At 42.7% G+C, this 27102-nt stretch overlaps 16 protein-coding genes across 22 annotated transcripts in view; 13 read left to right on the top strand and 3 right to left on the bottom strand.

Moving 5' to 3' along the window:
* The window catches only part of RB195_025653 (uncharacterized protein), a gene marked incomplete at both ends in the record, with an annotated part of 28689 nt that extends 19984 nt beyond the window's left edge, over positions 1 to 8705 (top strand). For both annotated transcript variants that reach the window (XM_064213891.1, XM_064213890.1), the window contains 21 exons: positions 628 to 709; positions 808 to 911; positions 1036 to 1171; positions 1259 to 1377; positions 1730 to 1854; positions 2322 to 2466; positions 2538 to 2624; positions 2756 to 2869; positions 3070 to 3226; positions 3312 to 3434; positions 4938 to 5094; positions 5218 to 5351; positions 5982 to 6076; positions 6346 to 6444; positions 6556 to 6631; positions 6811 to 6971; positions 7140 to 7282; positions 7629 to 7771; positions 8174 to 8340; positions 8465 to 8560; positions 8631 to 8705. In XM_064213891.1, coding sequence (XP_064069771.1) covers positions 628 to 709; positions 808 to 911; positions 1036 to 1171; positions 1259 to 1377; positions 1730 to 1854; positions 2322 to 2466; positions 2538 to 2624; positions 2756 to 2869; positions 3070 to 3226; positions 3312 to 3434; positions 4938 to 5094; positions 5218 to 5351; positions 5982 to 6076; positions 6346 to 6444; positions 6556 to 6631; positions 6811 to 6971; positions 7140 to 7282; positions 7629 to 7771; positions 8174 to 8340; positions 8465 to 8560; positions 8631 to 8705 — 2538 coding nt within the window. The remainder of the gene's footprint in view (positions 1 to 627; positions 710 to 807; positions 912 to 1035; positions 1172 to 1258; positions 1378 to 1729; positions 1855 to 2321; positions 2467 to 2537; positions 2625 to 2755; positions 2870 to 3069; positions 3227 to 3311; positions 3435 to 4937; positions 5095 to 5217; positions 5352 to 5981; positions 6077 to 6345; positions 6445 to 6555; positions 6632 to 6810; positions 6972 to 7139; positions 7283 to 7628; positions 7772 to 8173; positions 8341 to 8464; positions 8561 to 8630) is intronic.
* A 1712-nt stretch (positions 8706 to 10417) lies between these two features.
* On the top strand, positions 10418 to 14073 carry RB195_025652 (uncharacterized protein; the record flags this gene model as incomplete). The annotated part of the gene is made up of 3 exons (XM_064213889.1): positions 10418 to 10551; positions 10621 to 10898; positions 12761 to 14073. The coding sequence occupies 3 exons, from the start codon at positions 10418 to 10420 to the stop codon at positions 14071 to 14073; spliced, it is 1725 nt and encodes a 574-aa protein (XP_064069769.1).
* On the top strand, positions 12787 to 14073 carry RB195_025651 (uncharacterized protein; the record flags this gene model as incomplete). The annotated part of the gene is made up of 1 exon (XM_064213888.1): positions 12787 to 14073. The coding sequence occupies one exon, from the start codon at positions 12787 to 12789 to the stop codon at positions 14071 to 14073; it is 1287 nt and encodes a 428-aa protein (XP_064069770.1).
* Positions 14074 to 14747: 674 nt separating this feature from the next.
* Positions 14748 to 15599, bottom strand: RB195_025650 (uncharacterized protein; the record flags this gene model as incomplete). The annotated part of the gene is made up of 1 exon (XM_064213887.1): positions 14748 to 15599. The coding sequence occupies one exon, from the start codon at positions 15597 to 15599 to the stop codon at positions 14748 to 14750; it is 852 nt and encodes a 283-aa protein (XP_064069768.1).
* Positions 15600 to 15884: 285 nt separating this feature from the next.
* RB195_025649 (uncharacterized protein) lies at positions 15885 to 16622 on the bottom strand (the record flags this gene model as incomplete). Its single annotated transcript, XM_064213886.1, has 1 exon — positions 15885 to 16622. The coding sequence occupies one exon, from the start codon at positions 16620 to 16622 to the stop codon at positions 15885 to 15887; it is 738 nt and encodes a 245-aa protein (XP_064069767.1).
* Positions 16623 to 16641: 19 nt separating this feature from the next.
* Positions 16642 to 17247, top strand: RB195_025648 (uncharacterized protein; the record flags this gene model as incomplete). 2 transcript variants are annotated; one of them, XM_064213885.1, is made up of 1 exon in its annotated part: positions 16642 to 17247. In XM_064213885.1, the coding sequence occupies one exon, from the start codon at positions 16642 to 16644 to the stop codon at positions 17245 to 17247; it is 606 nt and encodes a 201-aa protein (XP_064069765.1). The 2 variants fall into 2 exon arrangements, with proteins under 2 accessions (XP_064069765.1, XP_064069766.1); XM_064213884.1 differs by having other exon boundaries at positions 16678 to 17247.
* A 56-nt stretch (positions 17248 to 17303) lies between these two features.
* Positions 17304 to 18136, top strand: RB195_025647 (uncharacterized protein; the record flags this gene model as incomplete). 2 transcript variants are annotated; one of them, XM_064213883.1, is made up of 2 exons in its annotated part: positions 17304 to 17662; positions 17746 to 18136. In XM_064213883.1, the coding sequence occupies 2 exons, from the start codon at positions 17304 to 17306 to the stop codon at positions 18134 to 18136; spliced, it is 750 nt and encodes a 249-aa protein (XP_064069762.1). The 2 variants fall into 2 exon arrangements, with proteins under 2 accessions (XP_064069762.1, XP_064069764.1); XM_064213882.1 differs by lacking the exon at positions 17746 to 18136 and having other exon boundaries at positions 17304 to 17687.
* On the top strand, positions 17834 to 18136 carry RB195_025646 (uncharacterized protein; the record flags this gene model as incomplete). Its single annotated transcript, XM_064213881.1, has 1 exon — positions 17834 to 18136. One exon carries the CDS (start codon positions 17834 to 17836, stop codon positions 18134 to 18136), a length of 303 nt encoding a protein of 100 aa, XP_064069763.1.
* A 34-nt stretch (positions 18137 to 18170) lies between these two features.
* RB195_025645 (uncharacterized protein) lies at positions 18171 to 18827 on the top strand (the record flags this gene model as incomplete). Its single annotated transcript, XM_064213880.1, has 2 exons — positions 18171 to 18280; positions 18497 to 18827. The coding sequence occupies 2 exons, from the start codon at positions 18171 to 18173 to the stop codon at positions 18825 to 18827; spliced, it is 441 nt and encodes a 146-aa protein (XP_064069760.1).
* On the top strand, positions 18516 to 18827 carry RB195_025644 (uncharacterized protein; the record flags this gene model as incomplete). The annotated part of the gene is made up of 1 exon (XM_064213879.1): positions 18516 to 18827. One exon carries the CDS (start codon positions 18516 to 18518, stop codon positions 18825 to 18827), a length of 312 nt encoding a protein of 103 aa, XP_064069761.1.
* Positions 18828 to 19034: 207 nt separating this feature from the next.
* RB195_025643 (uncharacterized protein) lies at positions 19035 to 19388 on the top strand (the record flags this gene model as incomplete). Its single annotated transcript, XM_064213878.1, has 1 exon — positions 19035 to 19388. One exon carries the CDS (start codon positions 19035 to 19037, stop codon positions 19386 to 19388), a length of 354 nt encoding a protein of 117 aa, XP_064069759.1.
* A 13-nt stretch (positions 19389 to 19401) lies between these two features.
* On the top strand, positions 19402 to 19860 carry RB195_025642 (uncharacterized protein; the record flags this gene model as incomplete). Of its 2 annotated transcripts, none has more annotated exons than XM_064213877.1 (1): positions 19402 to 19860. In XM_064213877.1, the coding sequence occupies one exon, from the start codon at positions 19402 to 19404 to the stop codon at positions 19858 to 19860; it is 459 nt and encodes a 152-aa protein (XP_064069757.1). The 2 variants fall into 2 exon arrangements, with proteins under 2 accessions (XP_064069757.1, XP_064069758.1); XM_064213876.1 differs by having other exon boundaries at positions 19426 to 19860.
* Positions 19861 to 20091: 231 nt separating this feature from the next.
* On the top strand, positions 20092 to 20703 carry RB195_025641 (uncharacterized protein; the record flags this gene model as incomplete). The annotated part of the gene is made up of 1 exon (XM_064213875.1): positions 20092 to 20703. The coding sequence occupies one exon, from the start codon at positions 20092 to 20094 to the stop codon at positions 20701 to 20703; it is 612 nt and encodes a 203-aa protein (XP_064069756.1).
* Positions 20704 to 20835: 132 nt separating this feature from the next.
* RB195_025640 (uncharacterized protein) lies at positions 20836 to 22059 on the top strand (the record flags this gene model as incomplete). 2 transcript variants are annotated; one of them, XM_064213874.1, is made up of 2 exons in its annotated part: positions 20836 to 21926; positions 21959 to 21962. In XM_064213874.1, the coding sequence occupies 2 exons, from the start codon at positions 20836 to 20838 to the stop codon at positions 21960 to 21962; spliced, it is 1095 nt and encodes a 364-aa protein (XP_064069755.1). The 2 variants fall into 2 exon arrangements, with proteins under 2 accessions (XP_064069755.1, XP_064069754.1); XM_064213873.1 differs by having other exon boundaries at positions 20836 to 22059.
* Positions 22060 to 22107: 48 nt separating this feature from the next.
* RB195_025639 (uncharacterized protein) lies at positions 22108 to 22395 on the top strand (the record flags this gene model as incomplete). Its single annotated transcript, XM_013438858.2, has 1 exon — positions 22108 to 22395. One exon carries the CDS (start codon positions 22108 to 22110, stop codon positions 22393 to 22395), a length of 288 nt encoding a protein of 95 aa, XP_013294312.2.
* Positions 22396 to 22407: 12 nt separating this feature from the next.
* On the bottom strand, positions 22408 to 24425 carry RB195_025638 (uncharacterized protein; the record flags this gene model as incomplete). 2 transcript variants are annotated; one of them, XM_064213871.1, is made up of 6 exons in its annotated part: positions 22408 to 22444; positions 22501 to 22587; positions 22642 to 22714; positions 23815 to 23908; positions 24033 to 24088; positions 24413 to 24425. In XM_064213871.1, 6 exons carry the CDS (start codon positions 24423 to 24425, stop codon positions 22408 to 22410), a joined length of 360 nt encoding a protein of 119 aa, XP_064069752.1. The 2 variants fall into 2 exon arrangements, with proteins under 2 accessions (XP_064069752.1, XP_064069753.1); XM_064213872.1 differs by lacking the exon at positions 24033 to 24088 and having other exon boundaries at positions 24170 to 24421.
* Positions 24426 to 27102: the final 2677 nt, after the last annotated feature.

Below are 27102 nucleotides of genomic sequence, written 5' to 3'. Positions count from 1 at the left end.
GCAGAGACTGGTACTATTTTTATCTTTTAATTTTGAATTTTTTTTCAACATTTTAACGGCGTGTTTATTCTATTTTGTTTATTAGGAAGTTTATTGTTGTATTCTTAATATTCCAGAAATTGTTCCTTGTATCCATTATTATCTAAGCTCATTTCTATTTTCTGCTGAAACAATTCATCAAATTAATATATTAGTAAATTATTATATTTGTGTTTATACTAATTACCAATAACAGCATGTTATTAATAGAAAACTAATGTTATATAACCGACTTGTTCAAACCTAAAATAGTTTGGCTACCTGCCAAACTGATTTTTGTTCCTCAAACATTCATAAACTCTTTTTTACCAAAACTTATACATAACTACGATAAATTTGCATATTGCCTCGGATTTTTCTGGTTTTTTAAAACTAAAATAACAACTCGGCTCCGGAAATGTTCCAGCCACTTGAGAAGGGTGTGCATCGAACCTACATATTACTGCACAATTTGAGTTCTAGGATAATTCCTAGCTAAGAACAGATGACAAATACGAGAAAAATGGAGATATTTTACTTCAGTGCTTGCTATTCACATCTAATTAGCAGAAATATTTCTTTTTTTCATGTAGAAACTCTTTGTTTCAGACTGAAGAACCACAAAATGAATGGGTCTTTGAGGGAGAAGTGGAACGACCAGCAGAATTCGTGGAACAAAGTCGCAGTCCAGGTAATCATGGAATGAGCTACCTTGATATTATTATTGGAACTATAACTACAAAACATGGATAGAAATAATTTCTTTTTTTTTTGTACAAACATTTTTAGTTCCATATGTGCAACCACCAAGTGATACGGAATCTGTGAGTTCACATGAAAAGCCTGCTGTACGATATGTGAAACAACCGTGGAAACTCACTATAAGAAAGGAGGTAGGAGTGTTTCTGATTATTTTTTCTTTTTCACCATTATTTATATTGTCCTCAATGAGCTTTTGTCATTTTTTATCACTATCTCGTTAAAATCCATAAGTTTTGATCAATTCCTTTTTTTCAGATGTTCTATCCACGAGAAGACCTGGATGACGTTCAAGTAATCAATCAAGTATTTGCACAAATTATTTCCGATTGCCGCAAAGGAATCGCATATCGTATCCGAGCATATGAGAGGGATGACGTTGTTAGCATACTTAGTAAGTCAACAAATTTTAAAAAATGGAAAAAAAAATCAGAAAAATACGTACTTTGTTGGGAGGTGGGCAACTTACTTCGATTTTCAGAAGCGAACAATATTCCTCCAGAAATGTTGAATCGACAAACAGAGATCCCAGTTGACGTAAAAGTTGCCGTTATTGAGGCGGCTCGTAAATGGCCGATGTATTTTGCGCAAGTGTATGAGGTATGAAGTATTGTTAAAATCACGAGTAGTAGCTTTTTCCGTCTAGGACCTATTGGGATCAGCGAATAGAAGAAAAATCATATATCTCTTTCTTGTATTCACATGAATGTTACATTGTCTTTGTAGAGATAGAGGAAATAGTATTAGATGAGAAACGGATGATCCTCCTAGATCGGTGCTAATGAAATGATTTATTTGCTGGCATTACTTCTTTATTGCCAGGAAAAATGCAGTAATATAAAATAATAATATTATTCCTTAATATAATTCAGTGATGATATTATGCGATATAAAATAGTTAATTATCAAAATCAGAGTGTGTGCTCATTATTTAATGTATGCTTTACTGCAGGTAGTTGAGGAACGCCTGGATGAATCCGTATCGGTGTTACTCTCCATTGGTGAGCATGGAATCCGATTATCCCTTCACACTCCTTTAGACAAGGAAAATCCTTTGAAACCACAAGATCATTTCAAGTGAGTTTATACTTCACATAGTCGGCTATGGATGTGTTCAGCCGGGTGATCGCAGTGCACCCTTGTTTTGTAGCGGAGAGAACGGGAAAGAGACTACCGTTGTCCTGAATTCACGACAGTTTTGCTCAAGCCAGAGTGTACAAATCGCTTACGCGGCTCATGGTCGCATTAAGTTCAAGGGCCTACTGTAGATCCCATACATAGGTCCTGCGACGATGTTAGATTTTTTCCGGAAGCCTCTCTCTACGCTGCCGTTTGAGGCGAGGAGAGTGCATTTGCGTTAGGAAGAAAAAAAAAAGAACGTTGGCGCATGAGTTGCGGCAGACGCGCTGCGTCAGGCTGGTTGAACACGGTAAAGCCACCGACTGTATTCAACTATATTGTGTTTGGTTGATGTGGTGCAAACAATAAGTCATATCTAGACTAGCTTAGTTCATGGATCATTAAGTATGCGTAGATATTTTTAGTTATTCGGATTTAACTGAAACAACACTGGAAAATGATGAAGTAATTTGTCTACATACGAAAAATCATATGACGGTAAGGTTACGTACAAAAATGGCACAACAAATCAAGGCACAAATCGACAAATGTATGTACGGCGAAGTACAGGTCAGTGATTCGAAATATTTTTACCATAAAAAAATTATTTTTTCTACTATTGTCAATGAGACCTGTTCCAGAAAAAGCAGTTCGTCCGTGCAACCGCTGATTATGTCACTAAACAACCGAATTTGTTGTCATTTAAAAAAGGCGAAACGATTGAATTGGTACATTTATGATGTTTCTATTTTTCAAAATATTTTTACTCTCTCTCTTATTTGTAGTGTAGTACATGTACCGGAAATGAAAAAATTCGCTAATTAATTAATTTTTAATTAAGTTTTTCCGTGATTTTAAGGTTCCACTACCAAATGGTGAAGTTACACCGTCTGGATCATGGTTGTATGGAAAAATTGGGAATCGTTATGGAAGTCTTCCTGCTCAATACGTTGTCCCACTTGATGACAGCAATGTTTGTTCTAATCCTTAATTCTGATAACACGTGTATGTGTCAGTACATCTGTGTTTGTCCTAAATATACATTTCTTTGGAAGTGTTCGTCCCGTTCTTCTAACTACATGTTCTGAAATTGTCTGTCATTTCTGTTGTCATCTATGTAGTGTTTTTCATAAAAGAAATAAACAAATACGGGCTTTTTTTTCGTTTGTTCAGCGAGAAATTGAAGAATCTCTGCCAACACTTCCTCTTGTTTACGACGACGTTGCTGATGAAATTGGTCATATGAATGGTTATAAATACACTATGTTGGAATTTGCTCTTAATCATTTCCGTGGTCCTAAAGGATTTGACAATACTTTGAAAAAGAACAGTATGTTATCGTATAATAGTCCTAACTATTTTTCTACATTTAAAAAACTTAATTTTAAAAACTGAAATTAATTAATTTATTACAGAGAAAGGCTGGACATGGGAAGATGTTGCTCATAGGGTAAAGTTTACGGAGAAGCCAATCTCTCATTCCCTCATTCGTTTCGAATCGAATGAACTCGACAAACTGGCATGCGAAACATTTGCATGTAAGTATTTGTGTCTAAAGATATGAGTATATCTTCTAGTTTTGCTTCCACATTTAGTACTTTGGATCCAGAAAATTAGGAAAAGTCGTCGTCACGTCGAATGAGAATACGACGCCGACCGTGTTGAACTAGGCGAACGCAACGCGTCTCCAACGAAATTACGCAGTCGATCGATACGTGCTACGCATGTCGCAACGTCAGCCTGGTAGAACACGCTCGACGCCAACTAAAGTTTCTAATGATCTTTTGAAAATGTACCCCTAGCAATATTGGCGAAAATATTAGCTTCGATGTGAACTATCAACTCCTTGGATCAAACTCTAAAAGTTCCATGCTTTAAAGCAGAGCAAATAATAAGGAAAGCATAGGATAATGATAATAATAATTTTGAAAGTGGTAAAAAAAATCGCCATTCCTGTTGTTATCGTCCGAAATCGATCTCTTTTTGAGAAATACACCATATTTCGTTGTTTTACAACAATTCGTCATAGTCTTCGATTGGAGTTCTCTCCATGTCACTCCTCCTTTACTAAAACGTACAAACAGAGTTTTTTTAGGAGTTAGAAGAGGAAGATGACACAAAATGAGTTCTAGAAGGACTCATTTCGTACTATCTTCCTCATGTATCATTCACTCTTTAACGTGGTAAACTTTTTGAGCCATCAAAATCGTTTCCATCCTGCATCACAAACACTTTTTTTTTTGAGAATACGATGGGAAAAAGGACGGCTGTAGAGCCGCTGGTAAGAGGTTCGCCTGTGAGCGCATTGTCGATGTTTTGAAACCGCTCTAGTGCCAATCAAGCCCTTTCATCCCTCCGCGCTCGACCAATTGAGGTCATTCTTGTGAAAGGATACAAATACTAATTTGATCCATGGATGAGCCTCACAAGTTTTTTTTATAGGTCAGACACTACTCTGACTTGAAGTCGAACTCGTCTTCCCAAGCGGATTGATTAACGCCAGATACTTTACTCGTTATTATTGAGGAGTGATGATGTGAAAAAGATGAACAAACGAGAGACCTGAAAAACATGATTATGAACAAAAAATCCATCAATAAGTCCGTTTTCAGCCGTCAACAAATGTTTAGCAAACATTTTTAGGGTTGAATGCACTTTCATCGCTCTCCAGAACTACATAAATAGCTTTTTCTAATTTTCACTAGTTCACGATGAACTAGTAAAAAAAATGAAGTGAAAATAGTATACCTGATAAAAATATTATAATAATATTATCAGGCATACTATTTTCACTTCATTTTCTTTCATTTACCAATCCCGCTAGTCGGTGAGACTGGCCTTTGAAAAAGACAAGCTTGTCGACAGGTCAGACCAACAAAAAAGTTTCACCTAAACCTCGTTGGCATAACAGGAAAACACAAATAAACTTTGCTTCTCAAAAAAAATTATAATAATAATATTATAATGTAGCAAATACAAATTCTCACTGGTTAATCGTTTCAGCAACATTTATTGAAATGTATTTTGTAAAAAAATTACAGGTATAATGCGATATATGGGTGATGAACCGATTCGACGAGGTGAAACGATAACCGACGCTGTGTATCATCTACTTCTTATCTGTCATAAACATCCTGCACTTCGAGATGAAGTTTACTGTCAAATCATCCGACAAACCACAAACAATAAATCTAGCAAGTAGGAAATTCGAGTTTTGTCTTCCTTATCTAAAAATCTCTGTTTCTGCACTTTGGCATGTACTTCTACAATGTACGAATGTACTTTGATATCCAAACACTAGAAATCTTGGATCATTTCCAGGCCCGACAGTTCAATACGTGGATGGCGATTATTTTCAATAATTACTTCATATTTTGATTGTTCTTTATCACTACGTCCATATTTGGTTAATTATCTTGCTGAGAATGCAGATGATCAAAGAAGAGCTTATCATGGTGAGCGAACATAAATAATACTATTAACCTGAGGGTTTTTTCTCTTCTTCACTTTGAATACAAATCCTGTGGATTTTATGCTTTCATTAGTAACAGGTGTAGGTGAAAGAACCATCACAAATGGAAATTTATAGTATGGATTAGAATTCAGTTAATCGTAAAAATCAATTAGCATCAAATACTTCTAATCAGCAAAACGAATAGGTAACTCCCCAGAACTCCAGAAGAAATTTAAAAAAAAACGTAAAATTTACTTCTAACTTGGTTAAAACGAGCAAATTACTGATTTCCCGGGTCTCATACGTGTTAATGTTAAATGTACGTTACCTTCAAGCTCCTATATCCTAGACATCTCCGAGAAGTAAGATGAAATCCAACGTTTTTCGTTTCATATCCATAGTTTTTTTTTTCGTTCACGTTTTAATTCACCATTCTGGGCACATACTCTACCGTCGTAACACATATGTACGTAAGACTACCTGTGTTTCATTTTGATCAGCGCCTTTTTAATAAAATACTTAAATATTTATTCAGTTTGTGAGAAAAAAAAATTCATAAATTAATGATAAACAAGTGCTCGATGTATTATAATAACTCATTTTGGAAAGAAAATGTTATTGAGATCTTTAGGAACTGCTCAGTTATGCTTGCAAAATTTGAATCAAACGATTCGTTATGGTGGCCGAAAATATTTGTTAAGTGGTATGGAGGTGGAAGAAATTACGGTATGTTCATGTTGTTATCCATGCATTTCGTCAATTTTCAAGAATTTAAAATAGTTTGTCAGGATTGTATAGGAATTAGATGGGGAATTATGTTAGGTGCTATTTTCTTAGGAAAAAATTTCACTTAATTTCATTGTGAATTATGTTTATCCTACATAGTCGACTTGTTTATGCAATGTTTGATAATTGTCGTCATCTCGTCATGTAGATGTCCCCCTTTTTTCCTTTACATACCAAATTTTCAGTGAATTTGAGATTCGAAATTTCAGAATGGCAAAATCTTTAAACGTCAAGTTTATACGCTCCCTGGAGGAGGTAAAAAAGTTGTCAATACGAAGAGTATAACTGTTGTTGAAGAAGCGATCAGGGTAAGCTGATGATTTCTGTTCTGAAAAATTCTATCGTTAAAATATTCCTGTCATTTTTCTGCAAAAATATCTGTAGTGTCATTTCTTAGTAGATATTTCATATTATTCAAGGAGCTTTGCCTGGAGCTAAATATCAGGAGTCCATCTGAACAACAAGAATTCTGCCTCTGTTACATTCTAGAAAAAGGTTTTTCTATTTCGAGATTCTTTTTTCGTTTGGAAAAAATAAATTTATTTCTATTGTTATCTATTGTCTACTTCATTATTATAGGATAGTTTAAAGATCTAAGAGAATATGCATAATTTTTAAGGAATTTATTCGGTTCATTTATATGACAATTTCCGGATATTTTCGTTGAATTCCAGAAAATCGAATGGAGTACTGTAATAACGATGATTACATTCTGGATATATGCACTGAACTCGAACATAAACGTCAGCAATTCCATTTCTTGTTGAAACGATGTACATGGGTGCATCCGTTGCGACTTGATCATCCTGTATACATCGATGTGCTGTTCTTCCAGGTGAGCTTCTGTTGGAACTCGAAATTTTTTAATCATTTAAATATTTTAAAGACATCTCACAGTTCATACCTCTTTTCCACGCATACATATCATACAAAAATATCATTATTTTATGAATATTTGTCAAAATTTGTAATACGATCTTAATACGATCTCTAATTCGTTAAGGTTGTTCCTGATTATATGGAGGGAAAATTCCTCATGCGACAAGCTGGTGGATATCTTAGCGCCTCTACATGTGATGATATAACAAAATTTGCCGCCTATCTTCATATCGCAGCTAACGATGGACAAAAAACAGCTGTTCTCTCGTTAGTGTCTTAATATTTCTTAGTGAACAAATATTTATATGGTAAGGGTGTAGTGCAGTCGGTAAGATGTTCCGCTGTCTGCACGATCAATCGATGGGAGGTTCGAGTTCGCCCTAGTGCCAACCAACCCTTTCATTTTTCCGTGATTGATAAATTGGCATCACACTTGTCTGGGAGGAGAAAAAGAATGACTTGATACCTCGGCTGGCCTCCGCACGTCTTAGTATGGGTCGGTTACATTTTCGTTGACCTCGAACGATTCTGAATTGAAGTGAACTGCTATCCTGAGCGGATTGATCGACGCCAGACATTTTGTCCACTGTTTATAGGGTGTGGTTTTTTTCAGGAAAAACGTCAGCTCTCTGATACCATCAGCAGTGTTAGAATATCCTACTCAATCGACGGATGCTTGGGCGAGTAGGATTAATCGCCAACTACGTTCCATGAATAATAACATGACGAACACACAAGCCAGGGCTGCATTTTTAGGTAAAATTTAAGGAATATTTAATCCATTCTGGAATCTGTTATCTCTGGCCAACATTTCGTCGTTTTTCCTACGAAATTACGGTAGGCTCACGCGCGACACGACCCTGGCTTAAATCCGCCTTCGGGCTCGGAGTCAGTCAAGAGCTGCGCTGCGTTTACACGCTTACTGTCCTCTGCTGAGAAAAAAAGGCAAAGTCCAAATAGTCAGCACGAATATTGAGAAAAAAATTCACTGACTTGTGCGTAAACGCGATTTTGCATCCACGAATCAAAAAAATTTGCCTGGGTATCCTTGTTGATAAAATTTGAAGTAAAATATAAGAAGCATAAGAACAAAGCGAAATGATTAAATTTGAAATAAAATTGAATGAGAAATAAAATTTACATCTATTTGTTTATCAGAGCTCCTGTCCACATGGAAACTCTTCGGCAGCACTATTTTCAATCTGGATGCAGCATCCTGTGATGGACGACTTCTATCTCCATTAGAATTAGCGGTTGGTAGAAGTGGCGTGAAACTTTTGGAGCCACGTAGTCGTGACGTATTGGAACAATGGTCATACGATAGGGTAAGTTCTTGGGCGTTCAACTAGAAATAGCAAAAAAAAAATCAGTTCAAAATCCATTTCACTCTTTTCCTTAGTCGGTTGGAAAATTCAATTAATTAGAAATGAATCAGTTCTTTTTTTTCAGATAGTCTCCACAAGGACGGGAGACCGTGACACCATTGTTGAGATGATCGTAGGCAATGCGAGTTCAAGTCGAACATATGAGTTCCGCACAAAAGAGGTCTGTTTTTCTTTTGTATCGAATCAATTAGAAAAAAATTTCACTGCCATATTTACTTTCAAATTTTTAGAGCTCATCCATAACTCGACTTATTGGACAATATACCTTCATTGTCAATGAAAATCGAGGCCTTTTGAATGAATGATACCAATGATATTTATCCGACTCTTTTTCCAAATTTTAAAAACAGATACACATATCATTATTCTAGTTATTTATTGTACATTTTGGATAATATCAACACTATAGAGTAGGAGTGAATGATTTCTGCCATGGGTGTAAGGCGGTGAAATTGAAAGAGGCAATATTGATGGATGAGACTATTTATTTGATGTGATCATCGTGGATTTTGTTTATGTACTGACATACTAATAAAACTATTTATATACGATTGCTGTCGCTGTGTCCTGAAAAAAGAAACAAAATAAATAGATTCATGTATTCCTTGCTTTGTTATTCTTTTTATTTTCTCTTTATTTCTAGAGACGTAAAAGGTGGAAATTAAAGTTTGTTTTTTCTATGAGCATTATTGATCGTTCTGATAATAATATCGTTGTGTTTTTAAAATATAGCGGCCACTTCTACTAAAACATAAACATAGTAAAAAAATGTTTGTGTGAACTGATCAAACTCGTTGCTCTTGATTTCTCTGGATTTGTATGAATAATTCATGTTCTTGTTACGATACTTGGAAATCATCTTCATTTCAGCTTTATATCTCAAAATTTCTAAATTTTAGTGCTGCTTTGTTCGGCAGCGCAGTGTAGCAGTCCTGTCGTAAAATCGTCAAAGAGGTTGAGGCTATCCTCTTCGAATTGAGTATACGCAGCCTTTAACTGAACGAAACTACAACAATTAAAGAAAGATACGTATTTGATTGTTGATCGTAAAATGCATTACTACGATACGGTGGTGCATTTAGCGCGGAACGAAAAAGTCGTATCATTTCATGAACGAGGAATGAAATCACTTTGACCTACTTTGGCATGAAAGTCTGTTTTGGTTTTTTTGGATTCTTTAGTTCAAAAAACTACAGTTCCTTAAAAAAAGATTGGAAAACCTTGGTTTTGACGATTATCGATCGCTACAGCCTGAGGAATTTTCGGACCGAAAATATCTGTAACAATAATCGCGACTAATTGTTAATTTAGTGCACAAATTTCCATTGATATTCCACAAAAAATTTTCACAATATTCTAAAATGTCTGTTTCTTGGATATTTGTGATCGAACACAATTACTGCTCAATTTTACATAAGTTTTTTTTTCCAAATGTTCAATGTCGGAGTGAGTAAGAAATTATAGGCTACTGTGGACGTTTTTAAGGTTTTTGTTGTCATTCTGATTCTATTATTCTTTATAACATAGATTAGTGTCCTGGAAACAAATGAGCCTCATAGCAGCTTATGGCAAACATCACGAAGAACACTAAAAAAACCCATCCTAATAAAATCGGCAGATAAAAATTTTGAAGTCTTCTATGTAGAAATAAAATTTTCAAAAATATGTAACTAGGATACGAAACTGTTTTTATTAAGCTTTGTCACCCCTTTAACAAATAACTAGCAACTAAATAATAATTAGTTCATTATTACACTTATACATTGCTTATAACTTTTGCTTACAAATTTATAAAAACTAAAACTAAAAAACTTATAAATTTGCTTATAGCTACTTTTCCAATTATTTCGAAATTTTTTTCGTTCTCAAAACCTTAGAAATTTGGCATAAATATGCCTCAATCTGATAATGATGGAATATTTTTTACATTATGACTAAGGAATATTTTCTTTGAATCTCATATTTAAAAGTTACTTTACGAAGAAACTCGTGCAGCATAGGAATCACCATGTTTAAAATGACGTGCGAAAAAGTCGGTCAGCGAATCGAAAACAGACACAGACGTATAAAACCACAGACGGTAGCTATTTGGAAAGAAATGCGATTATTCCACATTCTCCTCGCTTCCGGTATTTTTCTACTTGCCATGGGGTAAATCCACAACGCTTACAAATTCTAAATATTGAATTTTCCCATGAATTGTGATTTTAAAAGTTTCAGTTCTCCACGGATAAAACGGCAATGGTACGACTATTCTAATTATTACGGATATCAATACAGTCAACCGTATACTTATCAGTACCGTCAGCCATATACCTACCAATATCGTCAACCGTTCACCTTATCGTATTTTCGTGGTCAACCAGTTTATCCATCGAATTACGGGATCCATACACAACCTAATAATTACGCCTATAACTATAACTACTATCAACGTCAGCCCGTATACTACAGTAATAACGATTATGCTGTGTACCAAAGAGGAGATGTGAACGAGGGTACGGTAGTCTACAATGACAATTCCTATAATAGTGGGGGAATTTTAGGAGCGGCAAGTGCATTTCTAGGTAGTGTCATTGGATAATAAGGGATTTAACGTTCATTTCGTATTCCATAGCACTTTTTTATAGAAATGTATGGTTTAGTGTAAAATGAACTTGTACAAATAGACTCTTTTTTGATGTATTAAAATGCTTAGCTCACATTTATGTATATTTTAGATTTTTCGCACATGTATAGTGTCAATTAGCTTTTTCAAAATGTCTTCCCAACTAATCCCCAATCAGGGGAGAGAATAACCTGAAAATCTCTACAGCCTTAGCAAACCAAGGAACCACATTTTTTTTGTTGGTTTATGCAAATAAATGTCTCGTTTTTCTGAAGGTATGGTACAGAAGTATTATGTCAGAATAAAGTTTTCTGATACATTAATATAAAAAGTAATAATTTTTCTTTCGGACTGAAAGTGTTTGGAATTTTTTCATCCTCTTAATGTTTAAGTTTTCTCAAAACTCTCACAATAATATTTCGGTACATGTTGATATATTAAGTAGAGAAAGATTTTCTCTTTTTTCTGGAAATTTTCTTCAATGTCAGTAATGATTTTTTTTAATAAAACAACTTTATTCTTTTTCAAACAACGTTTCCTTATTATCCTATCATTTTGACAAAAATGTTGCCGTTTCTTCTTGTGCATTTTTTTATTTCAGAAAGGAAATCTTTTCGTTCAAATCATTGTTTCTTTACAATTTTGGAAACAAAAATATTTTCGAAGAAATAGGGCGAACTGTATCAGTGCACATAAAAGGGCCAGATAGGTCCCAGTGTTGTTTCAAAAACTTCGAATTGAAAGCATTTTACTCTTGTCCAAATACTAGTTTTGGTTGAACAGCTTTTAAAATCTTATACTACAGGTAAACCCATTTGTTTGACAATATTCACTCCTTGTAGTAGGGATTACGCCGTGTTTACTGTTCGATCGGTTCATTTCTGCAAAGTTGAGCATGCGTATTTCCACATTTTATAACTTTTAAGAGTGTTGCAGACCAAATAAACAATAAATATAAAAATTGTGAAATATTAGATATATGTATAAAATAGTGAACATATAGATATAGTAGTTTGAAATTTTATAGATAAAATACAGTAACAGCAAAATTCACCCACATACTAGTCATTAATGGTTCGACATTTCGCCAGTTGCGTTGTTCATACCACACATTTTATTATAATTTCTGAAGACAGACCTCTGTCTCCGAAAACATTACTGTAGAGAACGAATTCCAGGAAGAATTCTTGGCAATCTATTATTTTAAGAGATCGATCATTCCTCTGAACACACCAAAAAATGAAAAAACTGCTTTTTTCTCACGCAGTTGATTGAATGTTGTTGAGTTTCTTTTTTTTGCACACAAAGTACACCTTTGCAGAAATCTGTATTCAAGAGCTACTTAAAAGTAACTATAGAGATATCGCAAAGAATTTGAGCTAAACTTCAGTTATCCACGTGTTACAGAGGATCCAGGCCGACGTTTACATAATTGTAATTCGCACACCTAAAATAAAAAAGGATAAAGCACATCTTAAGATTTTGAGTTTCGTTCCCACATAAAAGTACAGTTTCAAGTGAGAAATGTTTTTACCGTGTACGTGTTCTCTTTTGAGCACTTGTCTAAACATGGAGATTTCCGGCACGAGAGTCTTGCAAAGGATGATCTCTGCTTCAACTGCGGATTCTTTTTAGAATTTGTTGATAGAAAGCTGGCAGCCATCGGATAGGGGAATACAAATGGTAGTAACTTTTGGCAAGAAAAATTGGGAGGAGGAGGTACAATTGGATCAGTACACGGAGTCGTTCCAGGACTCACCGTTGAAGACGTTGAGGTTATGGTTCCAGGAGTTTCAGTTGATGTGGTTGTCGTGGTCGTTTCTGGATTCCCCGTTGAGATGATCGTTGTGGTTGTTCCTGGATTCCCCGTTGAGATGCTCGTCGTGGTCGTTACAGGGGTCTCAGTTGATGTGGCCGTGGTGGTTGTTCCTGGATTCCCCCTTGAGATGCTCGTCGTCGTCGTTCCAGGACTCCCCGTTGAAGTCGTTGAGGTTATGGTTCCAGGAGATTCCGTTGAGATGCTCGTCGTGGTTGTTCCTGGATTCCCCGTCGAGATGCTCGTCGTCGTCGTTCCAGGGGTTTCAGTTGATGTGGTCGTGGTGGTCGTTCCTGGATTCCCCGTTGAGATGCTCGTCGTGGTCGTTCCTGGATTCCCCGTTGAGATGCTCGTCGTGGTCGTTCCAGGACTCCCCGTTGAAGTCGTTGAGGTTATGGTTCCAGGAGTTTCCGTTGATATGCTCGTCGTGGTCGTTCCTGGATTCCCCGTTGATGTGGTCGTCGTGGTCGTTCCTGGATTCCCCGTTGAGGTGCTCGTCGAGGTCGTTACAGGGGTCTCAGTTGATGTGGTCGTCGTGGTTGTTCCTGGATTCCCCGTTGAGATGCTCGTCGTGGTCGTTCCTGGATTCCCCGTTGAGATGCTCGTCGTGGTCGTTCCAGGACTCCCCGTTGAAGTCGTTGAGGTTATGGTTCCAGGAGTTTCCGTTGATATGCTCGTCGTGGTCGTTCCTGGATTCCCCGTTGATGTGGTCGTCGTGGTCGTTCCTGGATTCCCCGTTGAGGTGCTCGTCGAGGTCGTTACAGGGGTCTCAGTTGATGTGGTCGTCGTGGTCGTTCCTGGATTCCTCGTTGAGATGCTCGTCGTCGTCGTTCCAGGGGTTTCAGTTGATGTGGTCGTGGTGGTCGTTCCTGGATTCCCCGTTGAGATGCTCGTCGTGGTCGTTCCAGGATTCCCCGTTGAGGTGCTCGTCGAGGTCGTTACAGGGGTCTCAGTTGATGTGGTCGTCGTGGTTGTTCCTGGATTCCCCGTTGAGATGCTCGTCGTGGTCGTTACAGGGGTCTCAGTTGATGTGGCCGTGGTGGTTGTTCCTGGATTCCCCCTTGAGATGCTCGTCGTCGTCGTTCCAGGACTCCCCGTTGAAGTCGTTGAAGTTATGGTTCCAGGAGTTTCCGTTGATATGCTCGTCGTGGTCGTTCCTGGATTCCCCGTTGATATGCTCGTCGTGGTCGTTTCTGGATTCCCCGTTGAGATGCTCGTCGTGGTCGCAGTTGTTCTGGATTCGCCGTAGAGATGCTCGTCGTGGTCGTCTGGATTCCCCGTTGAGTGCTCGTCGTGGTCGTTCCCTTCAGTTGATGTGGTCGTCGTGGTCGTTCCTGGATTCCCCGTTGAGATGCTCGTCGTGGTCGTTCCAGGGGTTTCAGTTGATGTGGTCGTGGTGGTCGTTCCTGGATTCCCCGTTGAGATGCTCGTCGTGGTCGTTCCTGGATTCCCCGTTGAGGTGCTCGTCGTGGTCGTTACAGGGGTCGTGTGGTTTTCCTGGATTCCCCTTATTCTTGTTCCGTTGTTTCGTTGATCGTTGATGTGGTCGTCGTGGTCGTTCCTGGATTCCCCGTTGAGATGCTCGTCGTGGTCGTTCCAGGATTCGTTGATGTCGTCTGGTCGTTCCTGGATTCTCCGTTGATATGGTCGTCGTGGTCGTTCCTGGATTCCCCGTTGAGATGCTCGTCGTGGTCGTTCCAGGACTCCCTGTTGAAGTCGTTGAGGTTGATATGGTTCTGGAGTGTTCCCCGTTGAGATGCTCGTCGTGGTTGTTCCTGGATTCCCCGTTGATGTGGTCGTCGTGGTCGTTCCTGGATTCCCCGTTGAGGTGCTCGTCGAGGTCGTTACAGGGGTCTCAGTTGATGTGGTCGTCGTGGTCGTTCCTGGATTCCCCGTTGAGATGCTCGTCGTCGTCGTTCCGTTTCAGTTGATGTGGTCGTCGTGGTCGTTCCTGGATTCCCCGTTGAGATGCTCGTCGTGGTCGTTCCTGGATTCCCCGTTGAGGTGCTCGTCGTAGGTCGTTCCAGAGTGTGTTCCTGGATTCCCCGTCGAGATGCTCGTCGTGGTCGTTCCTGGATTCCCCGTCGAGATGCTCGTCGTCGTCGTTCCAGGGGTTTCAGTTGATGTGGTCGTGGTGGTCGTTCCTGGATTCCCCGTTGAGATGCTCGTCGTGTCGTTCTTCCTGAATCTTTCCGTTGAGATGTCGTCGTGGTCGTTCCTGGATTTCCCGTTGAGATGCTTGTCGTGGTCGTTCCTGGATTTCGTCGTCGTTCCTGGATTCCCCGTTGAGATGCTCGTCGTCGTCGTTCCAGGACTCCCCGTTGAAGTCGTTGAGGTTATGGTTCCAGGAGTTTCCGTTGAGATGCTCGTCGTGGTTGTTCCTGGATTCCCCTGATGCTCTCTGGTCGTCCCTGGATTCCCCGTTGAGTTGCTCGTCGTGGTCGTTCCAGGGGTCTCCGTTGATGTGTCTTGTTCCGGATTCCCGTTGGATGTTCCTGTTCGTGGTGTCGTTCCTGGATTCCCCGTTGAGATGCTCGTCGTGGTCGTTCCAGGGGTTTCAGTTGATGTGGTCGTCGTGGTCGTTCCTGGATTCCCCGTTGAGATGCTCGTCGTGGTCGTTCCCTGGTTCCCCGTTGAGTGCTCGTCGAGGTCGTCCAGGGGTTTCCGTTGATATGCTCGTCGTGGTCGTTCCTGGATTCCCCTTGAGATGCTCGTCGTGGTCGTTCCTGGATTCCCCGTTGAGTTGCTCGTCGTGGTCGTTCGGTTCCGTTTCATGTCGTCGTGGTGTTCTGGATTCCCCGTTGAGGTGCTCGTCGTGGTCGTTCAGGGGTTTCAGTTGATGTGGTCGTGTGGTTGTTCCTGGATTCCCTTTCTTTTCTTTCCGTTGAGATGTTCGTCGTCGTCGTTCCAGGACTCCCCGTTGAAGTCGTTGAGGTTATGGTTCCAGGAGTTTCCGTTGAGATGCTCGTCGTGGTTGTTCCTGGATTCCCCGTTGATGTGGTCGTCGTGGTCGTTCCTGGATTCCCCGTTGAGGTGCTCGTCGAGGTCGCATTACGGGTCTCAGTTGATGTGGTCGTCTGGTCTCCTGGATTTTCCCCGTTGAGATGCTCGTCGTGGTCGTTCCTGGATTCCCCGTTGAGTTGCTCGTCGTGGTCGTTCCAGAATTCCCCGTTGAAGTTGTTGAGTGTCGTTGGTGTTCCTGGATTCCCCGTTGAGATGCTCGTCGTGGTCGTTCCAGGGTTTCAGTTGATGTGGTCGTCGTGGTCGTTCCTGGATTCCCCGTTGAGATGCTCGTCGTGGTCGTTCCTGGATTCCCCGTTGAGTGTCCAATGCTCGTCGTGGTCGTTCGGGTTCGTTGATTTCGTCGTGGTCGTTCCTGGATTCCCCGTTGAGATGCTCGTCGTGGTCGTTCCGTTGAGATGCTCGTCGTGGTCGTTCCTGGATTCCCCGTTGAGGTGCTCGTCGTGGTCGTTCCAGGGGTTTCAGTTGATGTGGTCGTGGTGGTTCCTGGATTCCCCGTTGAGATTCGTCGTGGTCGTTCCTGGATTCCCCGTTGAGATGCGTGTGTGTTGGGGTTTCAGTTGTTGTCGTCGTGGTTGTTCCTGGATTCGTTGGTCGTGGTCGTCCCTGGATTCCCCGTTGAGATGCTCGTCGTGGTCGTTCCTGGATTCCCCGTTGAGATGCTCGTCGTGGTCGTTCCTGGATTCCCCGTTGAGTTGCTCGTCGTGGTCGTTCGGGTTTCAGTTGATGTGGTGTGTGTTCCTGGATTTCCGTTGAGATGCTCGTCGTGGTCGTCATCCCTCTGGTCCCCGTTGAGATGCTCGTCGTGGTCGTCCCTGGATTCCTCGTTGAGATGCTCGTCGTGGTCGTTTCTGGATTCCCCGTTGAGATGCTCGTCGTGGTCGTCCCTGGATTCCCCGTTGAGTTGCTCGTCGTGGTCGTTCCAGGGCTCCGTTGGTCGTTGAGGTTTGGCGTCCGGTTCGTTGATGCTGTGGTGGTTTCGTTGTTGTCGTGTGGTGTCGGCGTTGAGATGCTCGTCGTGGTCGTTCCTGGATTCCCCGTTGAGATGCTCGTCGTGGTCGTTCCAGGAGTTTCAGTTGATGTGGTCGTGGTGGTCGTCCCTGGATTCCCCGTTGAGATGCTCGTCGTGGTCGTCCCTGGATTCCCCGTTGAGATGCTCGTCGTGGTCGTCCCTGGATTCCCCGTTGAAGTCGTTGAGGTTATGGTTCCAGGAGTTTCAGTTGATGTGGTCGTGGTGGTCGTTCCTGGATTCCCCGTTGAGATGCTCGTCGTGGTCGTTCCTGGATTCCCCGTTGAGGTGCTCGTCGTGGTCGTTCCAGGGGTCTCAGTTGATGTGGTCGTCGTGGTCGTTCCTGGATTCCCCGTTGAGTTGCTCGTCGTGGTCGTTCCTGGGTCCGTTTAGGAGTTTCCGTTGAATGCTCGTCGTGGGTTCCTGATCCCTGGCTCGTTTCCGTTGATATGCTCGTCGTGGTCGTCCCTGGATTCCCCGTTGAGATGCTCGTCGTGGTCGTTCCTGGATTCCCCGTTGAGATGCTCGTCGTGGTCGCTCCAGGAGTTTCAGTTGATGTGGTCGTCGTGGTCGTTCCTGGATTCCCCGTTGAGATGCTCGTCGTGGTCGTCCCTGGATTCCCCGTTGAGTTGCTCGTCGTGGTCGTTCCAGGACTCCCCGTTGAAGTTGTTGAGGTTATGGTTCCAGGAGTTTCCGTTGATATGCTCGTCGTGGTCGTTCCTGGATTCCCCGTTGAGTTGCTCGTCGTGGTCGCTCCAGGAGTTTCAGTTGATGTGGTTGTCGTGGTCGTCCCTGGATTCCCCGTTGAGTTGCTCGTCGTGGTCGTTCGTTGATGTGTCGTCGTGGTCGTTCCTGGATTCCCCGTTGAGATGCTCGTCGTGGTCGTTCCAGGGGTTTCGTTGATGTGGTCGTCCCTGGATTCCCCGTTGAGTTGCTCGTCGTGGTCGTTCCAGGACTCCCCGTTGAAGTTGTTGAGGTTATGGTTCCAGGAGTTTCCGTTGATGTGGTTGTCGTGGTCGTTCCTGGATTCCCCGTTGAGATGCTCGTCGTGGTCGTCCCTGGATTCCCCGTTGAGTTGCTCGTCGTGGTCGTTCCTGGATTCCCCGTTGAGATGCTCGTCGTGGTCGTTCCAGGAGTTTCAGTTGATGTGGTCGTGGTGGTCGTCCCTGGATTCCCCGTTGAGATGCTCGTCGTGGTCTTCCGTTCCGTTGAGTGTCGTCGTGGTCGTCCTGGATTCCCCGTTGAGATGCTTCGTCGTGGTCGTTCCTGGATTCCCCGTTGAGATGCTCGTCGTGGTCGTTCTCGGGTTTCAGTTGATGTGGTCGTCGTGGTCGTTCCTGGATTCCCCGTTGAGATGTCGTGTGGTCGTTCCTGGATTCCCCGTTGAGATGCTCGTCGTGTCGTTCGCCCCGTTGATGTCGTCGTGGTGTTCCAGGATTCCGTTGAGTGTGTGTGGTGCCTGGATTCCCCGTTGAGATGCTCGTCGTGGTCGTTCCTGGATTCCCCGTTGAGGTGCTCGTCGAGGTCGTTACAGGGGTTTCAGTTGATGTGGTCGTCGTGGTCGTTCCTGGATTCCCCGTTGAGATGCTCGTCGTGGTCGTTCCTGGATTCCCCGTTGACGTGCTCGTCGAGGTCGTTACAGGGGTGAAGTCGTTGAGGTTATGGTTCCGATTTCGTTGAGATGCTCGTCGTGGTCGTTCCTGGATTCTGATGTGGTCGTGGTGGTCGTTCCTGGATTCCCCGTTGAGATGCTCGTCGTGGTCGTTACAGGGGTCTCAGTTGATGTGGTCGTGGTGGTCGTCCCTGGATTCCCCGTTGAGATGCTCGTCGTCGTCGTTCCTGGATTCCCCGTTGAGATGTTCGTCGTCGTCGTTCCAGGACTCCCCGTTGAAGTCGTTGAGGTTATTTCCGTTGAGATGTTTGGTCGTTTCCCGTTGAGATGTCGTCGTGGTCGTTCCTGGATTCCCCGTTGATCGTCGGTCGTTCGGGGTTCGTTGATGTGGTCGTGTGGTTGTTCCTGGATTCCGGAATTTTTGAGATGCTCGTCGTGGTCGTTCCTGGATTCCCCGTTGAGGTTGTCGTCGGGTCGTTCCAGGGTTTCAGTTGATGTGGTCGTGGTGGTCGTTCCTGGATTCCCCGTTGAGATGCTGTCGTGGTCGTTGCCTCAGGGGTTTCAGTTGATGTGGTCGTCGTGGTCGTTCCTGGATTCCCCGTTGAGATGCTCGTCGTGGTCGTTCCTGGATTCCCCGTTGATCTCTCGGGTCGTTACAGGGGTTTCAGTTGATGTGGTCGTCGTGGTCGTTCCTGGATTCCCCGTTGAGATGCTCGTCGTGGTCGTTCCTGGATTCCCCGTTGACGTGCTCGTCGAGGTCGTTACAGGGGTTTCAGTTGATGTGGTCGTGGTGGTCGTTCCTGGATTCCCCGTTGAGATGCTCGTCGTGGTCGTTCCTGGATTCCCCGTTGACGTGCTCGTCGGTGTGTTCTGGATTCCCCGTCGAGATGCTCGTCGTGGTCGTTCCAGGACTCCCCGTTGAAGTCGTTGAGGTTATGGTTCCAGGAGTTTCCGTTGATATGCTCGTCGTGGTCGTTCCTGGATTCCCCGTTGAGGTGCTCGTCGAGGTCGTTACAGGGGTCTCAGTTGATGTGGTCGTCGTGGTCGTTCCTGGATTCCCCGTTGAGATGCTCGTCGTGGTCGTTCCTGGATTCCCCGTTGAGATGCTCGTCGTGGTCGTTCCTGGATTCCCCGTTGAGATGCTCGTCGTGGTCGTTCCTGGATTCCCCGTTGAGATGCTCGTCGTGGTCGTCCCTGGATTCCCCGTTGAGATGCTCGTCGTGGTCGTCCCTGGATTCCCCGTTGAGATGCTCGTCGTGGTCGTTCCTGGATTCCCCGTTGATATGCTCGTCGTGGTCGTTTCTGGATTCCCCGTAGAGATGCTCGTCGTGGTCGTACCTGGATTCCCCGTTGAGTTGCTCGTCGTGGTCGTTCCAGGGTCAGTTGATTGTTGATTCGTCGGGGTTCGGATTCCAGTCCGTTGATGATGCTCGTCGTGGTCGTTCCTGGATTCCCCGTTGAGATGCTCGTCGTGGTCGTCCCTGGATTCCCCGTTGAGATGCTCGTCGTGGTCGTTCCCTAGTTGATGTGGTCGTCGTGGTCGTTCCTGGATTCCCCGTTGAGATGCTCGTCGTGGTCGTTGAGGTTATGATGTCGGTGTCGTGTGTTCCTGGATTCCCGTTGAGATGCTCGTCGTGGTCGTTCCTGGATTCCCCGTTGAGATGCTCGTCGTGGTCGTTCCAGGGGTGCCCGTTGATGTGGTCGTCGTGGTCGTTCCTGGATTCCCCGTTGAGATGCTCGTCGTGGTCGTTCCTGGATTCCCCGTTGAGATGCTCGTCGTGGTCGTTCCAGGGGTTTCAGTTGATGTGGTCGTGGTGGTTCCTAGGAGTTCAGTTGATGTGGTCGTCGTGGTCGTTCCTGGATTCCCCGTTGAGATGCTCGTCGTGGTCGTTCCTGGATTCCCCGTTGAGATGCTCGTCGTGGTCGTTCCAGGGGTTTCAGTTGATGTGGTCGTCGTGGTCGTTCCTGGATTCCCCGTTGAGATGCTCGTCGTGGTCGTCCCTGGATTCCCCGTTGAGTTGCTCGTCGTGGTCGCTCCAGGAGTTTCCGTTGATATGCTCGTCGTGGTCGTTCCTGGATTCCCCGTTGAGTTGCTCGTCGTGGTCGTTCCTGGATTCCCCGTTGAAGTGCTCGTCGAGGTTATGGCTCCAGGAGTTTCCGTTGATGTGGTCGTCGTGGTCGTTCCTGGATTCCCCGTTGAGATGCTCGTCGTGGTCGTTCCCTGGATTCCCCGTTGAGTTGCTCGTCGTGGTCGTTCCTGGATTCCCGGTTTCGTTGAGTTGTGTGCTCGTCGTGGTCGTTCCAGGACTCCCCGTTGAAGTTGTTGTCGTCGTGGTGTTCTGGATTCCCCGTTAGGAGTTTCCGTTGATATGCTCGTCGTGGTCGTTCCTGGATTCCCCGTTGATATGCTCGTCGTGGTCGTCCCTGGATTCCCCGTTGAGTTGCTCGTCGTGGTCGTTCCTGGATTCCCCGTTGAGTTGCTCGTCGTGGTCGTTCCAGGACTCCCCGTTGAAGTTGTTGAGGTTATGGTTCCAGGAGTTTCCGTTGATATGCTCGTCGTGGTCGTTCCTGGATTCCCCGTTGAGATGCTCGTCGTGGTCGTCCCTGGATTCCCCGTTGAGTTGCTCGTCGTGGTCGTTCCAGGACTCCCCGTTGAAGTTGTTGAGGTTATGGTTCCAGGAGTTTCCGTTGATATGCTCGTCGGCGTTCCTGTCGTGGTCGTCCCTGGATTCCCCGTTGAGTTGCTCGTCGTGGTCGCTCCAGGAGTTTCAGTTGATGTGGTCGTCGTGGTCGTTCCTGGATTCCCCGTTGAGATGCTCGTCGTGGTCGTCCCTGGATTCCCCGTTGAGTTGCTCGTCGTGGTCGTTCCAGGGCTCCCCGTTGAAGTCGTTGAGGTTATGGCTCCAGGAGTTTCCGTTGATATGCTCGTCGTGGTCGTTCCTGGATTCCCCGTTGATATGCTCGTCGTGGTCGTCCCTGGATTCCCCGTTGAGTTGCTCGTCGTGGTCGCTCCAGGAGTTTCAGTTGATGTGGTTGTCGTGGTCGTTTCTGGATTCGCCGTCGAGATGCTCGTCGTGGTCGCTCCAGGAGTTTCAGTTGATGTGGTCGTGGTGGTTGTTTCTGGATTCCCCGTTGAAGTCGTTGAGGTTATGGTTCCAGGAGTTTCCGTTGAGATGCTCGTCGTGGTCGTCCCTGGATTCCCCGTTGAGATGATCGTCGTGGTCGTCCCTGGATTCCCCGTTGAGATGCTCGTCGTGGTCGTTTCTGGATTCCCCGTTGAGTTGCTCGTCGTGGTCGCTCCAGGAGTTTCAGTTGATGTGGTCGCGGTGGTTGTTTCTGGATTCCTCGTTGAAGTCGTTGAGGTTATGGTTCCAGGAGTTTCCGTTGATATGCTCGTCGTGGTCGTTTCTGGATTCCCCGTTGAGATGCTCGTCGTGGTCGTCCCTGGATTCCCCGTTGAGTTGCTCGTCGTGGTCGCTCCAGGAGTTTCAGTTGATGTGGTCGTGGTGGTCGTCCCTGCATTCCCCGTTGAGATGCTCGTCATGGTCGTTCCAGGACTCCCCGTTGAAGTCGTTGAGGTTATAGTTCCATGACTTTCAGTTGATGTGGTTGTCGTGGTCGTTTCTAGATTCCCCGTTGAGATGCTCGTCGTAGTCGCTCCAGGAGTTTCAGTTGATGTGGTCGTGGTGGTCGTCCCTGGATTCCCCGTTGAGATGATCGTCGTGGTCGTTCCAGGATTCCCCGTAGAAATCCTCGTCGTAGTCTGTTCAGGACTCCTCGTTGAAGTCATTGAGGATATGGTTCCAGGAGTCTCCGTTGGTATGGTCGTTCCAGTATTCCCCGTTAAAATCCTCGGCACTTTGGTCACAGGATTTTCCGTTGATGTGGTCGTCGTCAATATTAGTTTGTCTGAGACTGGTATTATGTAACACCGTACTTCTTCAATGTATCTTATTGTCTGTGTGCACCAGGTCCTCTCTGTACAGCAGGAGAATTTCTCGATCATTATGTTGTTTGTGTAACTCGTTCCTAACTCTATCCAGTTATCTCCAGTTCTACATTCCATTGTAACTGGGTAAAATGGATGTGAACACGTTACCACTGCTCCGTTCGAGATGTGGCTGAAAGTTTGAATTAATAATTCTGTTAGCTTCCTTATATTCAAAAAATTTTACTCGATTATTGGTTCTATACTTCTGCTCCCTTGACAAGCACACGTTGGAATTGTAGCACACTGGCAATGTCCACCTGGAATTTTTTTCTTCGTTGAGAACTCTTAAAGTATTTGAAATTATCTTTAATTCAGATTTTCTTTCTACTTTACATGAATATGCATTAAATGCATTAAAAGTTTCCTTAATCTACCGCCGAATAATTTTAGATGGGTAGGCGCGACGCGTCCTATGCTTTGAGTACTGTGGCTGGAGGACTTTATCTCCACAAGACGCGGTACTTGTTTTAGCTACAATGAGATTTTTTGATGCGCTAATAGGCTTCATTCAAAAAAATAATGAATTTCTGTTTTTGCCGCGGATTTGTCGTTTCCAGGCGGTTGAACATGTTCAGCAACATGTAGCCTATCTAAACTAATTCAGATTCTCTTCACCTCATCTCATCTCATTCACCACTACTCTCCTTATTCCATTTATGACTCTGATGGACTACACTGTGCTGTTTATCCTGAGCCATCTACAACCTTCAATATTTCTGTGAACTCTCTTGAAAAAAAATCATTCAAGTCGGAGAAAAATATGTTAATGAGATATATACGGCGATAAATTACCAAACGAACACTTAGACAATCCAAATATCTGCGAGAGGACCAGAGAGGAATTGGAAATTTGTTTGTGTTCTCTTCTGAAATGTTTTTTTATTTCCATGGAACTTTATTTTTGGGGCACCGAAAATATTTAAATTTCCACATGAGCACAACATTCGCAGTCTGTAATGATTGATTATGATTGAATTGTCTCGGTGATATGTGAGGAGGGTTCATCTCAATTCCTCAGTTATTACAATCAACACGCAATTATTGAAACTGCAACTGAAATTATCGAAAGACGATTATTGTGAGAGGAAGCAGAAAGCAATAGAGGAACATGGCAAGATTTTTTTTTCTTGATAAGATAGCATTAGTAGTAATGGATGACGGTAAGAACCTTGTTTTCATATTTTGCCATTTTTGCATATTTTGTATAATGTTATTTTATAGCTCCCTCATAGTCTAATTTAGAACTGAAAACTGAGGAATTATACAAATGTTTGCAAATTTTACTATACTATACTTTTACTATACTATTTTACTTTTTTTCAAAAATCAAAACAACAATAAACTTAGTTATTCTTACATGGTGGTGCATAAGGTTTAGTCGGGAAAGCGTCGCGCCATGCGTCGAGCCATGAACGACGTAATAGGCCTCCTCCTCCGAGATCTTCACTATCCTGAAACCATTGGATAGCTTTTTTCCCTCTTCTAATTGCAAATTGTCGCTGTATTTCTTTTTGCTACGCTAAAATATCATGTTTAAAAGGATAAAATATTGGTAACCTCACTTACAAAACTCACAAGTTCTCTTTTTTGGCTCAAATGACAATTAGGCTCTCGGATGATGATAAAAGACACTGTTTATACTGGAAGATATCAACTCAACATAGGATTTTTCTTCCTTTTATCTAATGTGTGCAATAAAGAGAAGAACTAACCTGTCTTTCTGGAACAAAACTCGGAATTAGAAAAGTTCTCAATGGAGAATAACTCTGAAGAGCTCCATTGCTGTTATCCGCATCTCCACTTGTAAGTATGTACGGAGTTGAATGTCTTACAATAAGGAGGACGTACAGAAGAAGGGGCAGCATCCACCAATGTCTAGATTCATGTAGACGATTGCCACTTCTCTTCTTATAGGCGATTACATCGTTATTAATGGTGATGTAGTTTGAGTCGACTTTCGTCATCCATGATTCTGGAAAGAATTCGCTTAGTAATGCTCACATTAACTTCGAAGCATTGAAATTGTCAAGGAATTACACGAAATGGGATGATAACGTCAAACCGTAGGCAATAGAATGTTAAATTAAAATATTCCGTTCATTCCTTAATGCATCTACAGTTTTTCGATGCACGATAATAAGAAATGAACAGGAAACATTCAGCGACTGAGGAAACATTCAGCGACTGTTCTTCTTAAATCTAATGACAATCGCGAAGATTTTTCTACTCAGGACCTTTCTTCTCCATGCTTCCGCTCGAGAGAAGGGACAGGTACAATCTACGTGTTTCTAAGTTCAAAGGCAGTGTTGAGGGAATTTTTCGAGGTTCGAATTTTTCCGCCAAAGGTTGGGATGCACAGAGTTAATAAGTGTCACAACAAGACCGTCCAACTTTCCACAATTCAAGAATTTAAAGCAGCAAGGGCACACAATGGCATCATATCGCCCGACGTCTGCCAAAGTGCGTCCTTCAGAATGGCGGAAATCTCCTGGAACATCGCCTTCGGAATAGGTAAAATTTAATGTTAAGTAGATCAATTTTGATTTAATCCTCTTTTATATCGATCTTCTGTATATTTTTAATAATACTGTAATGTAATTCAAAATCGTGTCATTCCACTGAAGCACTTAACGGATACCCAACTACTTGGCTATTTAATAATTTCTACAAACTCTCGTCAGAATGTCCTTAATTTGTTATGTGTGGTCTTAAGGACATAAATGTGGATCATTCCACTCTTGAACTTTTTTTGTCCCAAAATCATTTTAAACGTAGAGTAAAGCGGTGTGCCCACTTTTTTCACAACTACAGCATTCATTTTTCACGATATCACGATTTTTCCACAGCTAGGGTGTTGATTTGTTTATATATATATATATATATATATATATTTAGTATACACAGTATAGTACATATATAGTATATACAGTATATGCACATATATATAGTATACACAGTAGCACTGAGAACTGCAGAGATTCAAGGGATGAAAATCCTTTCAAGAGCTGATCGTAAGTGAAACTTTTTTTGCACAGTGATAACAGTTTCACGAGGATACTGTACACACATTTGTGTGCCGCTTCGTAACTGCATAAAATCTATTTTAAAAGATCCTGACAGATTTCATACAAAACGGCTATAGTGTACATACATTGTAGTTGCAGAAAAATGGTGTTACTCTGTAAAAAGTGCTATAATAGTACTCATACAGTGCAGTGTGGTACAGAAAAACGCAAAATTTTGAAATAAGTCTCAGAAATGTGAGGACAGTGACTTTAAAAGCTTTATTGTTAAAAAAAAATACACGTTCTTAAGTGTTCTGACAGAAAAAAAAACTCAATTTCTAAAAACACTGGCAATAACATGATGGCCACTCGAACGCATGCATTTCTGGAATCGAATACTGAGATTTTCCATAGCCCATTGAAGCTCTTGCATAGGAATTGCGGGCTTCAGGTGGCCCCATGAGGAAAAATTCCCCTTGAGCAGTCTTATCACCATTTTTTTAAAATGACTTCACCGCAAATGTACCGATCCATTGGTCCATGATTACTAAATGGGAAGTAATGGTATACTGAAGGATCCCACCCCCATCTCTCTACCATCTCCTCAGGGCAACCACAATTGCAATAAAAATCTCTCGTTTCCCTGTGCCACCCTGTACTAAATGCGTTAATGCTACCAATTTCAATTTGCCCCAAAAGTGCAGAAATCTCATTTGAGATTCGTCTAATGTGGTTCATATTTTTTGGCGTAAACGTAGACTAAATGTAAGAGCTGAGTACCGGCTTAAATGCTTATAAGTTAGTGGTTGAAGTGTGCTCTGCATCTCTGAAATGTCGAAAATTCCGGAATCTGATTAATTTATACGGTAAGAGCGTCGAGATTGTGATTAAAACAAGTTACGTGTTAAGCACATAGCGTTAGCTGTTTTTTCTGAAAACCTATACTGTTCTTCTGTCTTCTGGAGAACGGGAAGGATGCTAGCGCCGGCAAGGACCTACGGCTGTTCTGTTCAGGTCGAGCTACGAAGTCCGATTATCTATAGGATCTTCTTTCCTCGCCACCCTGATCCTGTATCCAGTACATCTGTCATCGGGAGAGTAAATACGATAGGAATGAAATAATCGCTGACGTCTTTTTTTCAATCGTGCCATACAATAGTAATATTTATTATTACTTATATTATTATTATTATTTATTGTAATATTTCGTTCGGTGCAACGGGACTTCGCTACGGACCTATCCATTTGTTGCACAAATATTCCTAGTAGTAAAACGATTGGGAACGTATTTCTGTTGCGTGATGTGTTTGTCCTCAGAAAAATATTTATTGAATTATAATGTAGCCAACCAAAGCAAATTTTCCGCTAGAACGAGTTAATCCTACTGATGAAATCCTATTGGATACGGTCACTGCTCAAGTTCTCTGTTGTTGTGTTAAATAGAAGATGATCATGTATTTTTCCTCATGGGACTAACGAAAACGTAAATCCAACAAATCCCTCTTTATAGGAGTATACAACTGGCTTCCAGCATGCATGTAATTGATCTTTGAAACTCGTTCTTCTTACTGAGTGGTCCAACTCTGCTGAGACCAAGGGATCATTTGGATTTTATTCAATAGGTTTGTTTCATTCATCAT

The sequence above is a fragment of the Necator americanus genome, chromosome X, assembly GCF_031761385.1.
Source record: "Necator americanus strain Aroian chromosome X, whole genome shotgun sequence".
In the NCBI taxonomy this organism is placed as follows: Eukaryota; Metazoa; Nematoda; class Chromadorea; order Rhabditida; family Ancylostomatidae; genus Necator; species Necator americanus.
Note: the sequence above shows the minus strand (reverse complement) of the source record. Positions and strands in the feature narration are given on the sequence as shown.